The sequence below is a fragment of the Castor canadensis genome, chromosome 15 (assembly GCF_047511655.1).
Source record: "Castor canadensis chromosome 15, mCasCan1.hap1v2, whole genome shotgun sequence".
Taxonomy (NCBI): Eukaryota; Metazoa; Chordata; class Mammalia; order Rodentia; family Castoridae; genus Castor; species Castor canadensis.
The window spans coordinates 14,095,712-14,118,903 of NC_133400.1; the positions used below are offsets into that span (position 1 = coordinate 14,095,712).

Genomic DNA, 23,192 nt, shown 5'->3' on the forward strand with positions numbered 1-23,192 from the left:
AATTACAGGTGTGAACCACAGCACTGGACACACATTTCTTTTGGTTTTGTTTTGTTTTTTTTGAATCGGGGTCTCATCTATGTAGCTCAAGCTGGCCTCAAACTCACGAGGCTCCTGCCTCAGTCTCCAGAGTGCTGGGATAACACATGTGTGACCCTATGCCCAGCATGATTACAATTTTAAATGGCTGTCTAATATTTTATTAAGAAATGTACAAACCTGCTTCAATACTTTACCTTCATTCCTCTGATAATATATTTTCCAGGACTTTTTTTGTTCTTTTTGTTAACATTTTAAGTCTCTATGGCATGATAACTACTTAAGGGAAGATAAGATTTCCTTCTACTTTTAAGTGATACTGTGATACTTTCAGGCATAAGGCAAAGCTAGTAATGCTTTTAGTTTCACCTTGGTTTACTTGGAACAGGTCAAGATAACGTTTGCTATAAGATGTAACCTATTGTGTTAAAGTGTTTAGCTGTTAAAGCCAGATTCCTTAGACCAAATTTTCTGTCACTGAAGTGTTCTGAAATAACCTTGATGTTTAAAAAGAAAATTTTTGTTAAAATAAGGCTTGAGTTTTATCTTGTAGGGTACGCTTTGTAAATTTTCCATCCTTCGTAGTTCTGCATGTACTAGTTCTAGAGAAATGAGTATGTGAAATTGAAATAACTCAATGGGAAGAATCCTCCACAGGGCTGGTTTTCCAAAGAAAAGTACTGTTTAGAGAAAGGAAACTTCCTAGGTATGTTGTAAACCCTTATTCAACAAGGCTTGTGTATGGAAATGTAGTGCCCAAGTCACTTTCTGCTTTAAGAGGTAACAAATACAGATGAGTTAGAAATTAAAAAAAAAAAAAAAAATGTACAAAATCAGCCAGGCATGGTGGCAAATCCCTGTAATCCCAGCACTCAGGAAGCTGAGGCAGGAGGACTGCAAGTTCAAGGCCTACTTGGAATAGGAAGACCCTTGTCTCAAAAATAAACAAACAAGCAAATAAATTTATGTTGTGAAGACTGTGTACTAACCTGCTTTTCCTGTTATCCATAAGAGCTTTAACATCTGAGGATTTGAAATTGACTATTTGTAAATGACCAAAAAATACATGACAAAAATCATTTTTTTGTGTGTGGGGTTTGGATTTTTTATTTATTTGTTTGTGCTGAGGTCGAAACTAGGGCCTTGTACATGCTGGGCAAGTGCTTTACGCCTGAGCTACATTCCCAGCTCTTTTTTTTAATTCATTTATTCACATGTGCATACACTGTTCGGATCATTTCTGCCCCCTGCCCCCCACCCCCACCCTCTCCCTGCCACCCCCTCTCGCTTTCAGGCAGAACCTGTTCTGCCCTTATCTCTAATTTTGTTGAAGAGAAGACATAACCATAATAAGAAAGACAAAGTGATTTTGCTAGTTGAGTTAAGGACAGCTATACAGAGAGATTCCTAGCATTGCTTCCATGTACAAATGTGTTACAACCCAAGTTGATCATCTCTAACTGATCTTTACACTGGTTCCTGATCCCCTTCTCGTGTTGACCTCTGTCACTTTAAGGATTCTGTATTAGTTCCTCCGGAGTGGGGACATCAAACACTTTCATTGTTTTGGGTTTTCTACCTATCCCCATATCTCCCGTATGTGCTCTCCCCTTGTCATGTGATCCAAGTACAACAACATTGTTGTATTTGCCCTAGATCTAAAGTCCGCATAGGAGGGAGAACATAAGATTTTTGGTCTTGTAGGGATTTTTTGACAAGTAACACTTCAAAATTTTGCTAATTCACAGATATAAATCATAAGCTCTGGGATCCTGATATATTAGGGAAACAACACTTAACCAAAGACAGGAAACCTAGCTGATCATTCAACATCCTTGTCCTATGGCTGTTTTCCATATGCTGTAACTTCCTATTCAACTTTTTTTTTTGGTGGTACTGGGGGGGCTGATGGAGTGGTTCAAGTGGTAGAACACCTGCCTAACAAGCGTGAGGCCCTGAGTTCAAACCCCATTTCCACCAAAGAAAGAACTATACAGTGAACTTTTTTGTGGTAGTGGGGTTTGAACTCAGGGTCTATACCTTGAGCCACTCCACCAGCCCTATTTTTGTGGTGGGTTTTTTTTTTTTGAGATATGGTCTCATGAACTATTTGCCCAGGCTGGCTTCGAACCATGATTCTCCTGGTCTCTGCCTCCTGAGCAGCTAGGATAACAGGCATGAGCTGCTGGCACCCAGCAACTTCCTATTAAACTTTTAAAGAAAAAGACAAGAAAAGTATTCCCAAATGAAACATTGTTTGAATTATAATTATGGATAATTTTCTTCTTCAGTTGCTTTAATAAAAGCAAGGATGAGGGGATGGAGGAGAAGGGGGGAGAAATGACCCAAACATTATATGCACATATGAATAAAAGAAATTAAAAAAAAAAAAAAACCCAAAAAAAAGAAAACAAACAAAAAAAAGCAAGGATGAGAGGGAAGGAGGAAGAAAGGTAAACAGCAGGTTAACGGCTCACTGCAAATGGCCATAGCTATTGAAAACTAACCCAGAAAATAAATTTAGGAAAAGTTATGTTTTGAGACATCAACTAAAATCCTTTCTATCTTAAAATATTATGAATAATTTATTCAACCCAAATTAAAAGTTAGCCTTTAAGGAATCCTTATTATGAATTCTTTAGAACATTAACATGTTTTAAACATACAATGTTCTAAACATAACATATAATGTTCTTTAGAACATTAGCATGACAGTTTATATCCCAAATGTTATAAAGATTCTATTTTTACTTCTCACTTAGACTCTTTCATTTTCAATTGATTCATGTACTGGGCTCTTTGTGTTCAGTATTGGGTTTCCCCAAGGTCTCTATCACTATCCAAGCACAAAAAGTTTCAGTCTGACCTCACCTGTAAGGGTGATGTCTCCCAGCAAATCAAGAAGTTCTCCACCGGCAGAAGCTGGTTTGCTTGTAGGAGCAGTTGGAATAACAGGTGTTATATCATTTCCTCCCAACAAATCCAATAAATCATTGGCCTAAACAAGGAATAACACCTCGGGTCAGTAGTTATTTATCTGAACTACATACAATGCAAAGCTCTTTCAATACTTAAAAATAAGGAAGAGAATCATTAACCAATTCAAAAACATTTAAAGGAAATCAGCTAAGAAATAAGCTTCTACCAGAACTATAGGATCATCAGGAACCCTAGACAAGCAAATGAAAGACTACCTGGCTGGTGGGCTGTGGCCCAGAGGGTGGTGGCTTAGTCTCTAGTGGAGTTGGTTCTGTCTCTCCATTTGTTTGCACAATCTCAGTAGGGCCATTAGTGGTCACCTTTTCCATGACAGGCATTCTCTCAAGTAGGGCAGACCTAGAAGAATCTGAAGTGGTTAAATTCTAGGCAGTTAACCTAGATTCCCTACCCCAAACCATCATTACTAGCCATTTTTAAGGCTAATATGAACAGCCCTCTCCCTTTTACTCCCAACACACACACTAAAATAGAAAGTGGATTATAAGAATACATGACCTGTATTTCTGACTGGATTAGAGAACCTTAGATAAACAAACTGTCCACCTAAATCTCTTTATTCCACTGGCAAGAGACTAGGGATGAGAGAGGGAACTCAATAAGTATGAAGTCCCAAATGAAGAGCATAAGATTCTAGTTCAATAGTGCATGCCTATAATTTCAACCCTCAAAATGCTAAGGCAGGAGGATCCACGTTCAAGGCGAGGCTGGGCTCAAAATAAATAAAGCTGCCAGGCAGACATAGTGGCTCAATCTTAGGAGGCTGAGATCAAAAGGACCAAGGTTCTAGACAGCCCGGGAAAAACAGTTCTCGAGAGTCCATCTCAACCAACTGCTGGGCACAATGATGTATGCCTATCATCCCAAGTACAGCAGGAAGCATAAAATACGGGGGATTGTGGAACAGGCTGCCCTGGACATAAAGTAAGACCCTATCTCAAAAATAATCAGCAAAAAGGGCTGGAGGTATTTGTAGTTCAAGAGGTAGAGAGCCTGCCTACCTACCAAGCATAAGATCCTGAGTTCAAACCCAGTACCAAAAAAATATTTAAAAAAAAGATACAACATAATAGGACGGAAAAAAAGATGGCAAACACAAAAATGTTAAAGTAAAGGGATTTTAATGAGATAATCTCATTAGAAAATACAATGCCCACTTAACCAAATAAAATGGAAATGACACAACCCTTATATGCAAAAAGCGTGTGTGTGTGTGTGTGTGTGTGTGTGTGTGTGTGTGTGTGTGTGTGTGTCTGTCTGTCTGTCTCCTTTAGGGATTACTGAGACAATTTATTCAGGATGCTAAGAGGCACATACATTGCTTAGGTTCTCTTGCTCACCTCATGTGGTCATATTTCTTAAAAAGTGCATTATATTCTACTGCCCTCTGCTGGAGCTCCACATCAATACTGCTTCCATAGATGGAAACCACTTTCTTAATTCGGCTGTGGAATAAAATGACAAAGGAATTCAAACACCCAAAAGAAAATTCATAAAACAAACAGGAAAAATGTTTTAAACCAGAGTTTCCTAGTTAAATTTTTGGAAAACTCATTTTTCTTAATTTACATTATTTTCCAAAAACAGAATACCTTTTCTTTGTCCTTATTCATCTAACATTTGCCAGTGCACTATTCTAATTGCAATGTTATTTTTGTCCATTAAGTTATCCATGCTCTAAAGCTTGCTAAACAGAAATACCAATTACTTTGCCAAAAGTTTGTACTGTGCTTTCTCTACTTCAATAACTTCAAGTTAAGCTTTTAGTGATTACATTAACCCCCAAATTCTAGTTCACAAATTTTACAAGTCAAAAATAACATTTCTCACGAGACTTTATATTAAAAAATAAAGCAGAATCCCAGCACCAAAAAAGAAAAGACAAAAAAAAAAAAGAAAAAAAGTATAGCAGAAAGTCTAGGAGAAATAAGTTCTGCCTTAAATACACTTGTCTGGAAAACTGACCCAAGAATCAATTTTTATTCAAAAATAACACAGAGTAGAACTTAAAAAGATTTAACCACCAAAATGCTCAGGATTTTATTACTATTCAGACATCTCAAAATATTGTAAGGAACTAAAACCTTTATGTGGACATAACTTCTCTATTCTAAAAGTGTTAGATAGCTGATTAATTATATTATTGTTTTGACATTTACGAAAGTTCTTACACTGTATCACAGCTGATTTCACCCCCTCCATCATTCTCCTTTATCCCTTCCTCCCCCTTTCCTGGAATAGTTTCAACAGGTCTCATTTTTCCATTTTCATACATGCATACATAATATTTCTATCACTTTCACCCTCCTACATCCTTTTTTATATCCTCCCACTGGTTCCAACCCGCCAGACAGGACCTGTTTTACCTTCCTGTTCTCCATTTTTGAAAAAAGACATTTTTGTTTAAGATAGTTGTACAGGGAGTTTCATTGTGACATTTCCATGTGCATATGTATTATTATAACCTGAATTGGTTCATCCCCTCTATCTTTCTCCTTTCTACCTTAGTCCTCGTATGGCAATTTAAATAGGTTTAAAAATTGTGTATTCATTCTTCTACAGAAAGCCCATCAACCACACCCACCTTAACTTCCTTCTTTTACCCTCATTCTCCTGTTATTGACCCCACCCCCACTTAGCATGACTTTTTTTTCATAATATTGCTTGTATGTGTATCATTAAACATAACTTTTTAACTTCAAAATAATCCATGGAAGGGTGAGACAAAGAGAAAAAAAGTATATGTGAAATAAGGATTAACTATGAATTCACACTGTGATGTTATGAATGTGGGGGTACACTAAGGAAATGCTAACCAATTCTACTATTCTACTTTTGTCTGTGCTTGAAATTTTCCATAGTAAAACATTTTTTAAAATTACTATTACAAAACAACCTATTCACTCTACATTTCCTCAGTACTCACTTTACAGTACTGTTGAATCGAGTAGACAGCTTCATAATGGCAGTGAGAGCGTAACCTCGTGTCACAGAGGTGGACATATTAGAGATGAGGACACTTTCTAAAATATCCAACACTTCATCCTCTGTTACCTGGGAGAAGAAAAAGGGAATTAACGATAACAGTAAACATCTGAAACTGATTATCAAGTCAGAGGATGCTGCCAACCATTATAAAAGCCTGTAACATAACCTGTGCTTTGCTGTTCCATCAAACAGAAGCAGGAGGTAAAAGGAGTGGCAAATAGTCTTTGGTGATTGTGAGGCGTAATACAGTTTTAAGTGACAAAAGGAAAAGAAAAGCCCAAGATACAAGGGGTTCAAGAGTTATTGCCACAACTTTAAGTCAATTCTTTAATAAGCAAATGGAAATATGGACACATGCTCTTCTCCTTTTGCATAACAGCTACATGTTAAGAAAAACCATAAATCAGTTTGCTAGTGAAAGGAATGGGGCCTAAGGTGTTTGTGTGTTTTGCTTTTAGTGCTGGGGACTGAATCCAGGGCTGTATATACTCTATCACTGAGCTACACCCCCAGCTCCACAAAAGTAGTTTCACAATCTCACAATGATCCAGTAAGTTCCATCTCCAAAAATGACAGGTTTCCCAATTTAATTCTGCTATTACTTCTTTAAAACGTTTTCAAGGACTCAACTTCAACTCTCCATTAAGCACCACTCTCCTATAACCAAAAACATTATCTTCTCCCCCACCTAGCCAAGACATAAACACATGGGGTACCTGAATAGGCTCTTCTTCTTCACACTGGCCAGATACAAGAAGATCACCATATTCGCCTATACACCATGCAGCCACCTGTACCAAAGGTTGCTATCAAAAGAAAAACCAAGGACTTAATGAAAATCATAGTTCATCTAATTATAAAGGTCAAAACTGGGCACATCTAGAATGTTAGTAATAGTGATATGCCAGGAAAATAAAGAGTAATTTTACCCAGCCAGAAACAATGGCAAATGAAGTACTTACTTGAGAATAATCACCAAGAATTGCTTTGTACAAGCGTTGGACAGTGTAAGCGTGCATCTCTACACTATTGGTTATTAACTGGATCAAATTGGGAACTGCATCATCACGGACATAACTTCCTGCCTAAAAGGAAATACAGAGAGTTATCCCTAGAAACACGCAGCAATACTGTCTGACCACAATGGAATAAAACAAGAACTCAACAACAAAAGAAACAGCAGAAAATACTCAAAACACCTAGAAACTAAACAACCCATTGCTCCATGATCAGTGTGCCACTGAAGAAATAAGGGAGGACATCAAAAAAGCTCCTGCAACTTAAAGAAAATGAAAGCACAACCTACCAGAACCTATGGGATACAGCAAAGGCAGTGCTAAGGGGAAAGTATAGCCATAAATGCATATATTAAAAACACAGAAAGATCTCAAATAAACAACCTAATGCTGCATCTCAAGCTCCTAGAAAAACAAGAAAAGTTAAACCCAAAACTAACAGAAGGAGAGAAATAATAAAATAAAAATAAGGGTCAAAATCAATGAAATAGAGATTTAAAAAAAAATACAAAGAACCAATGAAACAAAAAGTCGGTTCTTTGAAAAGATAAGATTGATAAACCCCTAGTAAATGTGACTAAAATGAGGAGGGAAAAGACTCAAAGTAATAAAACTAGAAAAGAAAAAGGGGAGATTACAATAAACACCAACAAAATCCAGGGAATCAAGAATTCTTTGAAAACCTATATTTAAATAAATTGGAAAATCTAGAAGAAATAAATTTCTAGACACATGTGACCAACCAAGAGGACACAAATCACAAATAGATCTGTAAAAATCAATGAAACTGAAGCAGCAATAAGTCTCCCAAAAAAGAAAAGTCCAGAACCTGATGGATTCACTGCTAAATTCTACCAGACCTTTAAAGAAGAGGTAATACCAGCACTCCTCAAATTCTTCCATGAAATAGAAAGGAAAGGAACACTGCCAAAATCATTCTATGAAGCCAGTATTACACTCACCTCAAAACTGGACATGAACACAACAAAAATACAAAATTATAAGCCAATCTCTTTAATGAGCTTAGATGCAAGAATTCTCAATAAAATACTGGCAAACTAAACTCAACAACATATCAAAAAAGGTCATACACCATGACCAAGTTGGCTTCATCCCAGGGATGCAAGGATGGCTCAACATACGCAAATCATTAAATGTAATACAGCACATTAACAGAAGCATAGACAAAAACCACAGGATCATCTCAATAGATGCAGGAAAAAGCCTTCACAAAATTTAATATTCTTTCATGACAAAAGCACTGAGGAAACTAGGAATAGAAGGAATATACCTCAACATAATAAAGGCTATATAAACCAAGGCTATAGCCAACACTATACTAAGTGGGGGAAAACTAAAACCACTTCCTCTAAAGTCAGGAATGAGACAAGGGTGTCCACTCTCTCCACTCTTATTCAACACAGTTCTGGAATTCCTAGCCAGGAAGAGAAATAAAAGGAATTCAAATAGGAAAGAAAGAAGTCAAACTATAAATCTTATACCTAAAAGACTGGAAAATTCCACAAAAAAATTCCTAGGCATCATAAGCACCTTTGGCAAAGTAGCAGGATACAAAACCAAATTACAAAAATCAGTAGCCTTTCTATACACCAATGAACAAGCTAAGAAAGAATACAAGAAAACAATTCCACTTACAATAGCCTCAAAAAAAAAAAAAAAAAAAAAAGATGGGGGAAACAAGGATAAAGAAGAATGATGGAGGGGGTGAATTCAACTATGATATATTGTAAGGATTTTTGTAAATGTCAGAAGTACCCCCAGCACAACAATAAAATAAGAATAATAATAAAAGAATGTATGGGAATAAACTTAACAAAAGAACTGAAAGATCTCTATAATGAAAATTATAAACCACTGAAGAAAGAAATCAAAGAAGACTACAGAAGATGAAAAGATCTCCCATGTTCATGGATTAGCAGAACCAATTTTGTGAAAATGGCTATATTATCAAAAGCCATCTATATATTCAATGCAATCTCCACCAAGGAGATACTTAGCAAAAAGAGCAATGCTAGAGGTATCGCAATTCCTGACTTCAAACCGTACTACAGAGCGACAGCAATAAAAACAGGATGGTACTGGCACAAAAACAGACATGAAGACCAGTGGAACAGAATAGAAGACCCAGATATAAATCCACGCAGCTATGCCCACCTTATTTTTGACAAAGGCACCCAAAAACATATGATGGAGAAAAAACAGCCTCTTCTACAAATGTTGCTGGGGAAACTGGTTATCTGCATGCAGAAAACTGAAACTAGATCCATGTTTCTTACCCTGTACAAACAGCAATTCGAAATGGATAAGGACCTTAACATAAGGCCTGAAACTTTGAAACAACTATAGGAAGTAGTAGGAAATATAATGGAACATATAGACATAGGCAACAACTTCCTAAATAGAACTCTAATGGCTCAGCAAACAAGAGAAAGGATTAATAAATGGGACTGCATCAAACTAAAAAGCTTCTGTATAGTAAAAGAAACAGCCACTAGATTTAAAGAGACTGCCCACAGAATGGAAGACAACCTTTGCCAGCCATTCATCTGATAAAGGATTAATATACAGAATCTACACAGAGTTAAACCCCAAAGAATCAACAACCCAAACTGGGCACTGATGGCTGATGCCTATAATCTTAGCTACTCAGGAAGCAGAGAGGAAGGTAAGCAGAAGATGAAAAGATCTCCCATGTTCATGGATTAGCAGAACCAATTTTGTGAAAATGACTATATTATCAAAATCCATCTATATATCAATGCAATCTCCACCAAGGAGATACTTAGCAAAAAGAGCAATGCTGGAGGTATCACAATTCCTGGTTTGTTTTGTTTTGAGCAGTACTGGGTAACTCAGGGACTCACACTTGCTATGCAGTTACTCTACCACTTAAACCACTCCACCAGCCAGGAGGATCATGGTTTGAAGCCAGCCCTGGGCAAATAGTTTGAGAGACCCCCATCTCAAAAAAAAACCCATCACAGAGAAAAGGGCTTACTGCTCAAGCAATAAGAGTACTTGCCTAGCAAGTGTGAGGCCCTGAATTTGAACCTCAGTGCCACCAAAAACAGAACAAAGAACCAACCAATCCAATGAAGAAATGGGCACATGAACTGAACTGGGAATTTTCAAAGGAAGAGGTGCAAATGGCTAATAAATACACGAAGAAGTTCTCAACTTCCATGGCTACGAAAGAAATGCAAATCAAAACTACACTAAGATTTCATCTCACCCCAGTTAGAATGGTTATCATCAAGAACACAACAACAAATATTGGTGAGGATGCTGTGAAACAGGAACCCTTATACACTGTTAGTGAGAATGTAAATTACTACAACCTTTATGGAAAGCAATATGGAGAGTCCTTGAAAAACTAAAAATAGAACTGTCATATGACCCAATGAAACCCCTCCTGGGCATCCACCTAAAAGAATGTAAATCAGAATACAATACAGACACTTGTACATCAATTGGTGTTTATCACAGCACTGTTCACAATAGCCAAGCTATGGAAACAACCCAGATCCCCTACAACTGATGAATGGATTAGAGAGAGAGAGAGAATTTTATTCAGTCATAAGGAAAAACAAAACTATATGGTTTGAAGGTAAATGGACGGAATTGGAGAACATTGTTTTAAGTAAAATAAGCCAGGTTCAGAAAGACAAAGGCTGCATGTTTTCTCTCCTATGTGGAATACAGATCCAAAATATAAAGTATACACAAAACCAAACATGATCATATACACATTTATATGTAGAACATGTTTGTAACTGGAACTACTGTATGGCACTCAGGAAAGGAGGGAAAAGAAAAGAAAATGATTGAGGGTCAACAATACCAAAATGCATTACATCTTTCAAGGTAGAGGAAATGATATATATATTGAAAGTTGTTGAATAATGGAGGATGGGAGGAAGTGTAAGGAAGAGTAACAGAGGGCTTGAACTGACCAAAGTTAAGTATATTCACAGCTGGGATACATCAAGAAACTCCTTTAAACATTAACTTAAGACAGGACTATAAAATCCAGTGGGTGGGGGGGTGTTGCACTCCTGGGAGGGGGAGGGTGAATGAGGAGATGATGGTGAGGGAATATATTTGTTGAGTTTCATATACATACATGAAATAGAATGATGAAGCCTTTTGCAATTGCTTTAAGTGGAATAGGTAGGGGGTAGGAGGTGCAATCTAACTGATGTACAATGTAAGAGGCTATTGGGAATTGTCACAATGAATCCCCACCACCACCCCATACAATGAATATATGCTAATAAAAATGGGGAAAAAAAAAACACAGCATTGTAACAAACATGGGTATTAAACAGTTTTATCAACTGTTTTGGGTTTTGTTTTTTGTTTTGGTGGGACGAGGTTTGCACACAGGCCCTTGTGCTTGCTAGGCAGGTGCTCTTACCACTTAAACCACTCTACCAGCCCTTTCTGTTTCAGTTGTTTTTAAATAGAGTCTGGCTTTTATGCCCAGGCCAGCCTGGACTGTACCTAGGATGACAGGCATACAACATTTTGGTTGAAATTGGTTCTTTTTTCCTTTCTTTTTTTGTGGGACTGGGGTTTGAATTCAGGGCTTCAATTTTGCAAAGCAGGCAGGCACTCAAAGCTAGGAGTCCCAAGAACTGTTTGCCTGAACTGGCCTTGTACCTCAATCCTCCTGATCTCAGCCTCCCAAGTAGCTGGGATTATAGGCTTGATACAAGCCACCGGCACCAAGCAAAAATGCATTCTTATTAACCGTTTTGCCCAGGGCTGGTCTCAACCCAGCAGCTTCCTGATCTCCACTTCCTAAGTAGCTAGGATTACCAGCGTAAGCCAGTGCACCCATAGCCTACCAACTATTCTTTTAATTAGCATAAATTAGTTGTACAAAGGGATTTCACTGTGGTATTTCCATACATGTGTATAATGGTACAATGTACTTTGATCAAATTTACCCCCTCTTTTATTTTCTCTTAACTTCCTCCCTCTCTTTTTATTTATTTATTTTTTTGGTAAAACTGAGGTGTGAACTCAGGGCTTTGTGCTTTAAAACAGGCAGTCTAACACTTGCAAAAATCCTCAATAAAATATTAGCAATGTATAAAAAAATTATATAGCACAGTCATGGGGGATTTATTCCAAATATGAAAGACTGATTTGACATTCAAAATTAATTAATGTAATCCAACAGAGCAAAAAGCTAAAGAAGAAAAATCAACTGATTTGTAACAGATATAAATCAGTTGGAAAAACAAAAAGGAGCATTAAATAAAAAAAGGTTTTAAATTGTCACAAACATTTTCTTTCAGGAGCTCTAATTCTCCCCATTTTGCGAGGCGGGGGAGTTTCATCAAAATAATGTAAAATCCAGGTGCTGGTGGCTCATGCCTGTAATCCTAGCTACTCTGGAGGCCACCTTGGGCAAACAGTTTGCAAGGCCCCATTTCCCAAAATAATCAGAGCAAAATGAAATGCAAGTAAATCTTAAGTGGTAGACTGCAAGCACAACATCCTGAGTTCAAACCTCAGTTCCACAAAAAAAAAAACCCACTAAGAATGTATGCCCTGGGTTCATGGTATCTTGTTAGTATATGGTTTTTCTCTATTATCAATCATATTTATTAATTTTTTAACCTTCTATAAAATTGTTATAGGCAAACTAGAAACTAATATGTCCCAAGCAGAATTCCAGCCAACAAATACATCTAGGTCATAATTTTAATGTTATCATTGCCTCCTACAGATATTTCATAGTTTACTTAACCAATTCCCCCTTTGCGAGTGTAGTTATTTTCATTTAGCCCCTATTCTGAACAAGACTGGGACAAACACTTTTGCATGTACACTTTGGTGCACTTGTCTTATTTTTCCAAGCTAAAATGTTAAAACATGAATGAAGCAAAAGGTACAATGTTCTACATTCATCACTCTGAAAAGATATTCCATAAAGTGAAGAGTACTGCCCGTTTCTCTACTTTTTAACCAACACTAAGAAAAAGACTAAAAGGCATGACAGAAGCTAGGCAGGGTGGTACACACCTGTCATCCCAGCTACTTGGGAAGGACAGCCTGGGCAAAATAGGAAGACCCCCATTTCAAAAAGAAAAGGTATGACAGATGAAAAAATGATACCTCATTTTATTTTATTTACTATTTCTTTACTAGAAAGGGTAATTTTTCAAATGTTAATTAGTCATTTCCTACATTGTTTGTGAACTACTTGTTGAAATGCCAATTATTCCATTAAAGTGATTTTTCCTATTGTTATAGGCTAAAAATATTAATATGCTGTCATGTTACATTTCCCCCATCTGTCATTTGCCTTTTAAATTTATCTCCTCTTTCTGTGTTTTTCCTCTTACTGTGTTTGATGTTAATATGCTCATATCTGCAAATATTCCCCTTTATGATATCCACTTCTGATAACATACTGAGAAACAGTTATGTGTCCTTATTTGTCATTATGCTTTCATTTTTACTCTTAAATTTTTAATCCTTGTGCTTTAACTCAATAGTAAACAGAGAACTCCCCAAATCCTACAAGAATATCAAAGAAAGGACACTATCGAACACAGGAATGATAAATCCTAGATAAATTTATTCATTCAAAATCCTGTGTGTTAACAGCTGGGCTGAGGGTATAGCTTGTGGTAGAAGCCCTTGCCTTGGCATGTACAAGGTACCGAGTCTGATCCCCAGCACCATTAAGAAAAAAAAAATCTCCAACACTTCCTACCATATTCAAAACAAAATCCAAACTCCTGTGAAGCCCTATATAATCTGTCTCCTGCTTACCTCTCTGACTCCAATCCATTCCCTGCCACTCCTCCTTTACTGGCTTCACTTGTCTTTCTGTTGCCCTCTAAGCAGGCCAAGCCTGTTTCTACCTCATTCTTCCTCAAGATCTTAGCCTGGCCGGCTCCTCACCTCCCTAAGGTGTCTACTAAAATGACCTCCTCTGACAGAACTAGAACACTTGCCAGTTGTGCCATATCCCACCGTAACATGCCATCATTATATTCCCTCCTGTTTCTTTTAATAGTATTAATCCCTGACTTGATATTAACTACATATTTTCCTGTGAATTTCCAATCACTCCCGACAAGAACATAAACTCCACAAAACAAGGGCTTTATCTGCCTCATTTCTGAGTACATACCAGCACTTAGTATTGGCCGACCGAAAAAGCTACTTACCGTTGTCAGAACACGCATAATTGTGTCTATATGCCACCGTTTGGAAGGTGCATACCTGGGAAAGCAATGGCACAGGGTGAAAAGTTGAAATTTAAAAACTGTAATGTAGTCCTGTCCTATAGTCTTTCCTGGGTCCCTAGTTAAAAAACTGCATTTGGAGATATTTTAACATCAAACGTCTCAGTAATCACCACTTAAAAGGCTGATAAAATCTAATCAAACTCAGATGTTTCCCATAATATTGAAATACAGTGACTGAACAAGAAATGGGACACTGTCCCAGTTTCTCAGAAAACAAGTCATATAGACGGAACAGGAAAAAGAGGAAAAGAAAAAAGGGACTTTTCCCAGACCCAGATAACATTAGTGCTGAGATTTCATTCTCTTAAATTCGGAATGGAAAGAAAAGAAAAAATAGACATACGACTAAAATCATGAGGTACTCTCTACAAGTTCTGCAGAGAACTTCAACTGAGATGGGTAACTTTTTCTATTGCCTTCACAAAAACAGTATCACAGATGAGAGGTTCAAGTACAAATACAGAAGAGAATTTCATACAAGTAGGATTTTATTTGGTTTTGCCATACTTAAAATGCTGGTTTAAATGGTTTTCTCATAGGTAAGATATAATTCAGAGCTTGAAATAAATGTACATGCTTTAAACATGTTCATGGCATCTTCCTCTTATTTTAAAAACATTTCAAAAAATCCCAAGCACCTTTTACCAATGTAGATAAAAATCAAGTCTTACTTTTCTGCAGCAAGAAAGATTCCAGATGCACAGTCTGCTTTAAATTCTGGCTCACATGAATCCAGGAAATAAAGTAACTCCTTCATCATACCTCGGATATTATTCCCGTTTACCAGGGCAAAACTCAATTCCATTGCACGCCTTACAGAGGAGAAAAATTAAAAACAACAACTGACATTTATAGTGGGAATGAAACAAAGACCCAGGTATGAAGATCTATTAATACTTTTGGACAACCTTGTGATTTCCATCTTTATAATCAACATAACCAAGGAGAGTTATTCCAATATGATTATAGTTAGTTGTGATATTTTGAATCTTCATACAACACTTATCTTCAAAAATCTCCAGAGATACTCTAATAATAACCATAAATGCAGTTTGTGTTCAACAGTATATTCTACTAGGGTCAAATTTAGAAGACTTACAAGGCTCAAAAAAAGAGGTAACGACATGATTATCCAATGATAATGCCTCTCTGTCTTATTACTTTAAGAAATGTGACATATTCATCCACCATGTTCTACTTTTATTACATTTCACTTCCGTCCAAAGATGATACAACTTCATTTACATCAGAAGGTGTGCAGAAAATTAGATTAAAAGTAAATTGAAAGCTTAGGTGCATTAGCCCATACTTGTAAGGACATTGGTTTGAGGCCAGCCTAGGACCCCCCGCAAAAAAAAAAAAAAAAAAAAAAAGAAGCAACTTGTTCTTAAAGAACAAGTTGGGCACAGTGGTGCATACTATAATCCCAGGTACAAAGGAGGTAAAGATAGAAGGATCTTGGTCCAAGGTTACCTTGGAAAAAGCAAGACCCTACCTGAAAAATAAAAAAAAGACTGAAGGTATGGCTCAATGCTCTGAGTTCAAATCCTAGCACCATCAAACCAAAAAAAAAAGGGAAACGAGAGCCATAAAACAGGGAAAAAGAGCATTTACTATGAGGCAAAGAAGAATTTCTATAAATGCCTATCAAATTTCGCTACAAAGGTAAAAATAACACTTAACTTATAAAACACTATGTGAATCTTTTCATATTTGGTGAAAAATATAAGCACTATATATACATTGATTTTCAAAAATAACAATTTGGTAAGTAGGTAATTCCTCCATCTTAGCTAATATACAAACAACAAAAATTCAATCCTTAGAGAGCTATAGTAACTCTTAATCGATTAATCCTGTGAACTGGGGTGCTCCCCTATCTGCACTTCATATGTGAGGCACTGAAAGAATAAGCACTTTGACCTTGTCTATTATGAGCAGAGTCAGGTCTAGCTCCAGAGTCTGAGCTCTTACTGTTCTGTCTTGTCAAAGAAACACAGGTTTTATCTTGGAAATTCAAAGCCCAATAACGAGCTATAGAAAAACAACGAAACAGTAGCCAGCAGCTTGATTTCCCCTAAATGTCCCTTCTAAGAATTAGTTTAGTTCTTTTTTTGAGTCTCAGAAATCTCCTAAACTTTATCTCTTTGGGGACTACACCTGAACTAATTAATTGGGATCAGAAGCAACTGGCTAATCCCTTTCACTGGCTTACTGGAGAACCAACTGAGAGTGCTTATAAAAATCCTTTGCAAAATACTGTATGGAAATTAGTATTAGCTAGGCACTGGTGGCTCATGCCTGTAATCCCAGCTACTCAGGAGGCAGAGATCAGGAGGATTGAAGTTCAAGGCCAGCCTGGGCAAAAAAATCGAGACTCCGTATCAAAACTATCCAAGAGACAGACACACACACAGACACACAGACACACAGACACACACACACACACACACACACACACAGACAGACAGACAGAGACACACACACACACACCCTGCACACAGCTAGTGGAGTGGCTCAAGTGGTAGAGCACCTGCTTTTCAAGTGTGAAGCCCTGAGTTCAAACCCCAGTATCACCAAAGAGAAAACAAGTTGGTATTATGAAGGCCAGGTCTTATCTTTAGACTGCCTAAGGATTTAGCATGTGTTCAAATAAAAGGTTCACTGAGGCTAACTAGAGCTACATTTTACGAATATCTAGGTATCTACATGGAGAACCAGCAGTGTTATGCCATGAAAGAAGAGACTGATGTCTCTGAGAGGGCTACCAACTGCCTACCAGTCATTTCTAATGTACTATTCTAAGACACACATGTCCCTCCAATACCCTAAGTTCTAAGTACTATGACAAATGCGTGCTGTCAGCAGTCTGAGTTTCAGCATTGTGATAAGACACTTAGCCGATGGATCACTCCTTATCATCATCCTCCAGCACACAAAACACAGTACTTCTATTAAGTAAATTTTCGTCCAGCTTATTTGTAACTATTACATTTATCAAAGAACCAAGACAACTTTAGTACACACTTATAAGTATTTCCTACTGGTTTTCTTAATTGACCTAAACTTCTCTTGCCAGTCCTTTCTAGTACAAGATTCACTCTGGAGAGAGTTCATCTGTGAATACAATAACTAAATACATAAATGTCAACAGTCTGTTCTCAAAACTATTACAAACTACCAAATGGGTGGGGGGTGGAGGGGGAAAGCACAGAACTATCAATAATCTGCTTCTCTCACTTCATTTAACAAAAACACTAGGCTGAGACTCTGCTTGTTACCGTTTTATTGAGACATCCAAATCTTTTAGACAGTCCACGATTGTGCTTCTGTGCCTCTGTACTGCATTATGATCTGTCTGCACAGTCTTCAACAAAGATGTCAAAGCTACATATCTAGATGAAATAAAGTTTCAGAATAACAAAGTTAGAATGTAAAATTCAGGGTCATTTTCCTGTACCTCAGTAATGACCACAAGGACATCTAATGGGTAAGGGAATGCTACAGTTCGTGTGTACAAAGGGATTGTTTTAAAGGTCTAAGAGATACCGTGATCTAAACCAGTGGCAAACAAGAGAAGCTCTGGCTTTAGATTTGCTCTCATAAGACCATTTACACTTCTAAAAGTAACTGGCTCAATTCTTTCAATATTTTCCAAACAGCAAAACAAAATAAGCATAAATGTTTTTTCAGGCTGCATTACCCCCAAAATGCAAGAGGAAATTAATTATTTTACCATTTGAGCTTTTATTTGATACCAGTACCAAAACTGCCTCTATAAAAATGTGATTTAAGGTTCAAGTGTTTAAAATATTTTTAAGAAGAAAATAATTCAGGGTGCCATATGATTATTTCCACATCTTTTTATGCTTAATATGACTAGGAAAGGAAAAGTTTTTTCTGATTAGAAAAAAGAGCAAAGAAATGAGTATATAAGGGAAAGTAACAAAATAAAAGATAATACTGATCAATTCACCTATATAACTAGCTGGAGTTCTCAAAGTTGTTCCATATTTGCTCCTTGTTTTATTTTTCTTGTTAATTTAGAGTGGGGGGGAGGTCAACAAACTACAGACCACCTGTAAAATCCAGCTCTCTGTTGTTTCTGGAAATCATTTTATGGTGGGGATGAGCGCTGAGACCAGATCTTGCTATCATCCCAAGCTGGCCTCATACTCACAATCCTCCTACCTCAGTCCCCCAAGTGCTGGTATTACAAAAGTATACCACCATATCTGGCTTTTGTGAATCAATTTCTATGGAACACAGCCATGTTCATCACTTTACATATTGTCTATGGCTGATTTCATGTCAAGGGACAAGGATGAGCTGTTGTTAGAGACCCTGTGGTTCAGAAAGCCTAAAATATTTACCATCTAGCCTTTTACATGAAAAGTTTGCTGATTCCTGACCTATAAACAGGAATAAAAAGTAAGAAATAATGCAAATCCTCAAATTATTTATAAAACAGTAGTTTTAAAACCACACAAAACTAAAACTTGGGAATTGAAGTTCTAAATGTAGTATATAATACAAGTATGTGCTTGAGCAAAATCACATTAGAAAATACTGAGTTTATAATATCCAAGAGACAAGAATTTTTCAGCTGACTTACCTAATATTTTTGTCATTGTTCAATAAGAAACGACCCAGAATATTTATGGCTAGAACCTAAAAAGAAATAGCATAGGTTAAAAATTAAACATTTATATTGTTTTCTGACTCTCTAGGGCATAGCAAAAGTGGCAGAGCACCTGCTTAGCAAGCGAGAGGTTCTGAGTTCAAACCCCAGTACCACCAAAGGAAAAAAAAAAAAGAACCAATTCTTGACGTCTGATGGGTGGAAACCATTTCAAGATGGCAGCTGATATCAATAGACTCCCAGTAAAAAGAAAGAAAAAAAAAAATCTAAAGGCAAGCCCATAAACCATATCCCATTTCAACAGTAACTACTAGAAGACTATGTTTTAAGGTTTTGATATTGTGAAATACAATCCCTTGGATTGTAGGTGACAGGAGCATTTAGTTCTAATAAGGTAACATTTGATGGGCTTCTGGATAGCCTACAAACGGGGCTGGTTTGCCAGGGGAACTAACCATGTGATTGGAGAGCTGGAGTTCTCAACTGGGGTAGGAAGGTTATGCTGACCACCAAAGGCCAGTGACTTAATCAATCATGCTTATATAATGACACTTCCATAAAAATCCAAAAGGACAGAATCCTAGGAGCTTCAGAATAGCTAAACAAGTCAAGTTTCCTGGAGGGAGTGGCATGTAGGGAAGGCAATGAAAGCTCCTCACCCCTTCCCACATACCTTGCCCTATTCATCTCTCCTATCTAGCTACTCATCTATATCCTTTGTAATATCCTTTATGACAAACTGTGTAACTAAGTAGTGTTTCTGTGAGTTCTGTGAACTAGAACTACTCTAGCAAATTAATCAAACTCAAGGAGGGAGGATGTGAACCTAGGTTTATAGTCAGCTAGTCAGAAACACTGGTCATCTGACTGGCATCTGAAGTCAGGGAGTCTTGTGGGACTGACCCTTCCACCTGTGAAATCTGATTCTATGTCCAGGTAGGTAGTATCAAAACTGAATTAAATTGGAGGACATCCAGCTGGTGACCACTAGAGAATTACTTGCATGTAAAACTACTCCCATACATCTAGTATGAAAAAGTGTGAAGTGCTGGGGTACAGCTCAGGGGTAGAGCACTTGCCTAGCATAGGTTTGATCCCCAGCACTGAAAAGAAAGAAAAAAGCAAAGTGCAGAGTAACTATGCTAGAATAGAGAACAAAAGGCAGAAAAAAAATTTGGGTTTTCTTTTTTCCTGTATCTTTTCAGAGGTACCTAACAATAGTCAAATTCATACAGACAGAAAGTAGAATGGTAGCTGCCATTGACTGGAGGTTGTAGAGTATGGGGAGTCACTGTTTAACAGAGACAGAGTTTGGGAAGACAAAAAAGTTCTGGAAAAAATGTTGGATACTGGTTATATAAGAATGTTAATGTACTACTAACACCACTACACTATATACTTAAATTGTCAATGCTACATTATTTTATCACAATGAAGATTTCAGGGGGTAGGAAATGTAGCTCAGTGGTTATTTGCCTAGCATGCACAAGGCCCTGGGTTCAATCCCCAGTACCATAAAAAATAAACAAAACAGAATGACACTTGTCTCTATACATGAATACCAAAATAGCTCCAAGATAATTTTATCTGAACAAAGTAAAGTACAGAATATATATGCTATGCACCATATGAGAAAATATCAGACAGACTCAAAATAAGGTACATTCTACAAAGTAATTGATCAGTACTTTAAAAAAAGTGACTAAGTCATGAAAGACAAAAGACTAAGAAACTGTCACAGCCTACAGGACACTAAGGAGACGACAAATGAGTGTAATGTGGGCCAAGCACTGGTGGCTCATGCTTCTAATTCTGGCTACTCAGGAGGTAGAGATCAGGAGGATTGAGATTCAAGGCCAGTCCAGGCAAATAGTTGGCTATCTTGAAAATACCGAATGCAAAAAAAAAAGTGCTGGTGGAGTGGATCAAGTGGTAAAGCACCCATCTAGCAAGTCAGAGGCTGAATTCAAACCCCAGTACCATCAAAAAGAAAGTTATGTGGGATCATGGATTGGCTCCTGGAACAGAAAATAAACACCAGTAGAAAATTTTGTGAACTCTAAATAAACTAATGGTATAATATCAATATTAACTTACCAGTCTTGATATTATAAGGTGCATAATTCTGTAAGATCTTAACATTAGGTGAAGAGTACAGTGTGTATAGGAACTCTGAATTATTCCTTTAGGTATAAAATTATTTCAACAGGTCTCATTTTTTCCATTTTCATGTATGAGTACATAATATTTCTACCATATTCACCCTTGAGACCTGTTGAAACTGCTCCAGGAATGGGGGTAGAAGGGATAAAGGAGAATGATGGAAGAGGTGAATTCAATAATGATATTATTGTAAGAACTTTGGTAGATATCGCAATGTACCCCCAGAACAACAATTTTATATATACACTAGTTTCTCTCTCCAAGGAAAACTGAGAAGCTACATGGAGACATTTTCCTTCCTGTGTACCTTTGGTATTGTTTGAGTTTCTTATTCTATATGTTTATTCCTTAAATAAAAACAAATTTACTCAAGTATCATGTCTTGTCTTTTTTGAAATAATGGATACAACTCAAATTGTGGTTCTAATAAATACTTACTCTGAAATGTTTCCTCATTAACAATATCTATATATCTATATTTAAATTCTTCCAAACTTTATTATTATAATCAATATTAAGTCTTTAACAGGAGAAAATGATACTTCACATACAGAAGAGACAGCATTATGAATTTTTACATCATTCCTTCCTAAAGTCAAGTTCCAAATGGAATCACTTCCAAAGTACCAAAGTCCAAGATAAACATTCTAAATAAATGTTTAGGGAGAAAAATGACCTAAGAAGACTTACTCGCAGTCCACTCTCTGATTTAATATCCATGATAGTCAAAACCGTTTCATAAAGAATAGCATTTCCTACATTTTTACTAGTCTCTGTATTAGTGGCAACCTGAAAAGAAAAAGGACAGTTACATAAGTGATAGAACAATGCTTCTAAAGATTATTCAGCAGTAGCAACAGACATTTTATGGTTACAGTCACCATGAGGAAGCAAAAACTGCTCCACCTAGTAAGCACAAGCATTCTACTCCTGCTAGATAAAAATGAGTGTTTGCCATAATGCAAGTTGGGTCAACTCACCTGTGCTAATATATCATTCATAGCTTCACTTGAGTCATCATCATTTCGTCCTAAAATCCTTAATAACCGCAAAATTCGTACCTAATATGCAAAATATGAGAAGCACCAACAAATTATGTATAGCGAAAAAAAATCTCACTTGGTATGAAATTCACATAACCTAAATAAAGTGTTACTTCCCATCAGAAACAGTCAACAATCAAACAGGAGAATTTTAGACATTACTTTTAGAGAAGCTAAATATGCTTCTATGTCTACTGAAGGTATTAGACAACCCACCCTTAACCACCTCACAACTAAAGGATACCATGATTTGCAGAGCTGTTACATTGATAACCAAGTGTCTAAGCAAGTAACTTTGATGATTAAAACTATCAACTCCATAATCTACTAAAATATAGCAATGTATTACTATTCATCAATATAACTGATTCTATCAATAATCACCAAATTTCTACCCCACACAAACTTAAGAGGAAGGAAATGGTGTACTCAAAAGGTATTATATTCACATGAAACTTATCCAAACGTTTTTTCAGCCTCACCTGCAAAAACGGGTCACTGATACCAGAGACATCATGTTCTGGGGAATATCCGGACATGATGAGGTTCTTCAGAATACGAACTAACTGGGGCACAAGCTGCAGAAAAGAGAGATGCATCAAAAATCAGTAAATAACTAAGACTGTTAAATAAGCAGGTCTTTTGGTTTAGAAAAAGGATACAAGGGTCTGAGTCCAAGAAAATGCTAATGGTACAAATAAAGTACTACATTGCAGATATTTGAGTACCAAGCCAAAACCCAAATAGTATATGTTTCATCTGGACAAAAACAAACCAGACTTTTTTACACCAGAGTTATATATTCAAAGATACAACAAACAATAGTGGGTCAGAGAGCCAAAACAGAGGCCTATAAGGGTATACTGCATTTCTACTTCTGTAGAACATGACACACACGTAGGCAGCAAAGAAAGTGTGAAGTTTTTATCCATTTGAACATTTGCTTATAAAATGTTATCATACCAAAATATAACTAGTGATCTCACCAAAATTACAACTCTAAAACATA

The 23,192-nt window shown here is 36.8% G+C and overlaps 1 protein-coding gene and 1 non-coding gene across 5 annotated transcripts in view; both read right to left on the reverse strand.

The window, feature by feature from the left end:
* The window catches only part of Ap1g1 (adaptor related protein complex 1 subunit gamma 1), a 103,417-nt gene that overhangs the window by 12,567 nt on the left and 67,658 nt on the right, over positions 1-23,192 (reverse strand). For all 4 annotated transcript variants that reach the window (XM_074055718.1, XM_074055719.1, XM_020176139.2 and 1 more), the window contains exons 7-19: positions 22,666-22,761; positions 22,121-22,201; positions 21,831-21,929; positions 18,951-19,006; positions 17,617-17,730; positions 15,007-15,147; positions 14,255-14,309; positions 6,987-7,109; positions 6,741-6,830; positions 5,963-6,090; positions 4,377-4,481; positions 3,234-3,375; positions 2,911-3,037 (exon numbers count right to left, since the gene is read on the reverse strand). In XM_074055718.1, coding sequence (XP_073911819.1) covers positions 2,911-3,037; positions 3,234-3,375; positions 4,377-4,481; positions 5,963-6,090; positions 6,741-6,830; positions 6,987-7,109; positions 14,255-14,309; positions 15,007-15,147; positions 17,617-17,730; positions 18,951-19,006; positions 21,831-21,929; positions 22,121-22,201; positions 22,666-22,761 — 1,357 coding nt within the window. The remainder of the gene's footprint in view (positions 1-2,910; positions 3,038-3,233; positions 3,376-4,376; positions 4,482-5,962; positions 6,091-6,740; positions 6,831-6,986; positions 7,110-14,254; positions 14,310-15,006; positions 15,148-17,616; positions 17,731-18,950; positions 19,007-21,830; positions 21,930-22,120; positions 22,202-22,665; positions 22,762-23,192) is intronic.
* LOC141417766 (small nucleolar RNA SNORD71) lies at positions 17,188-17,273 on the reverse strand. The gene has a single exon (XR_012442398.1). It is a non-coding gene; the product is annotated as a small nucleolar RNA SNORD71 (small nucleolar RNA).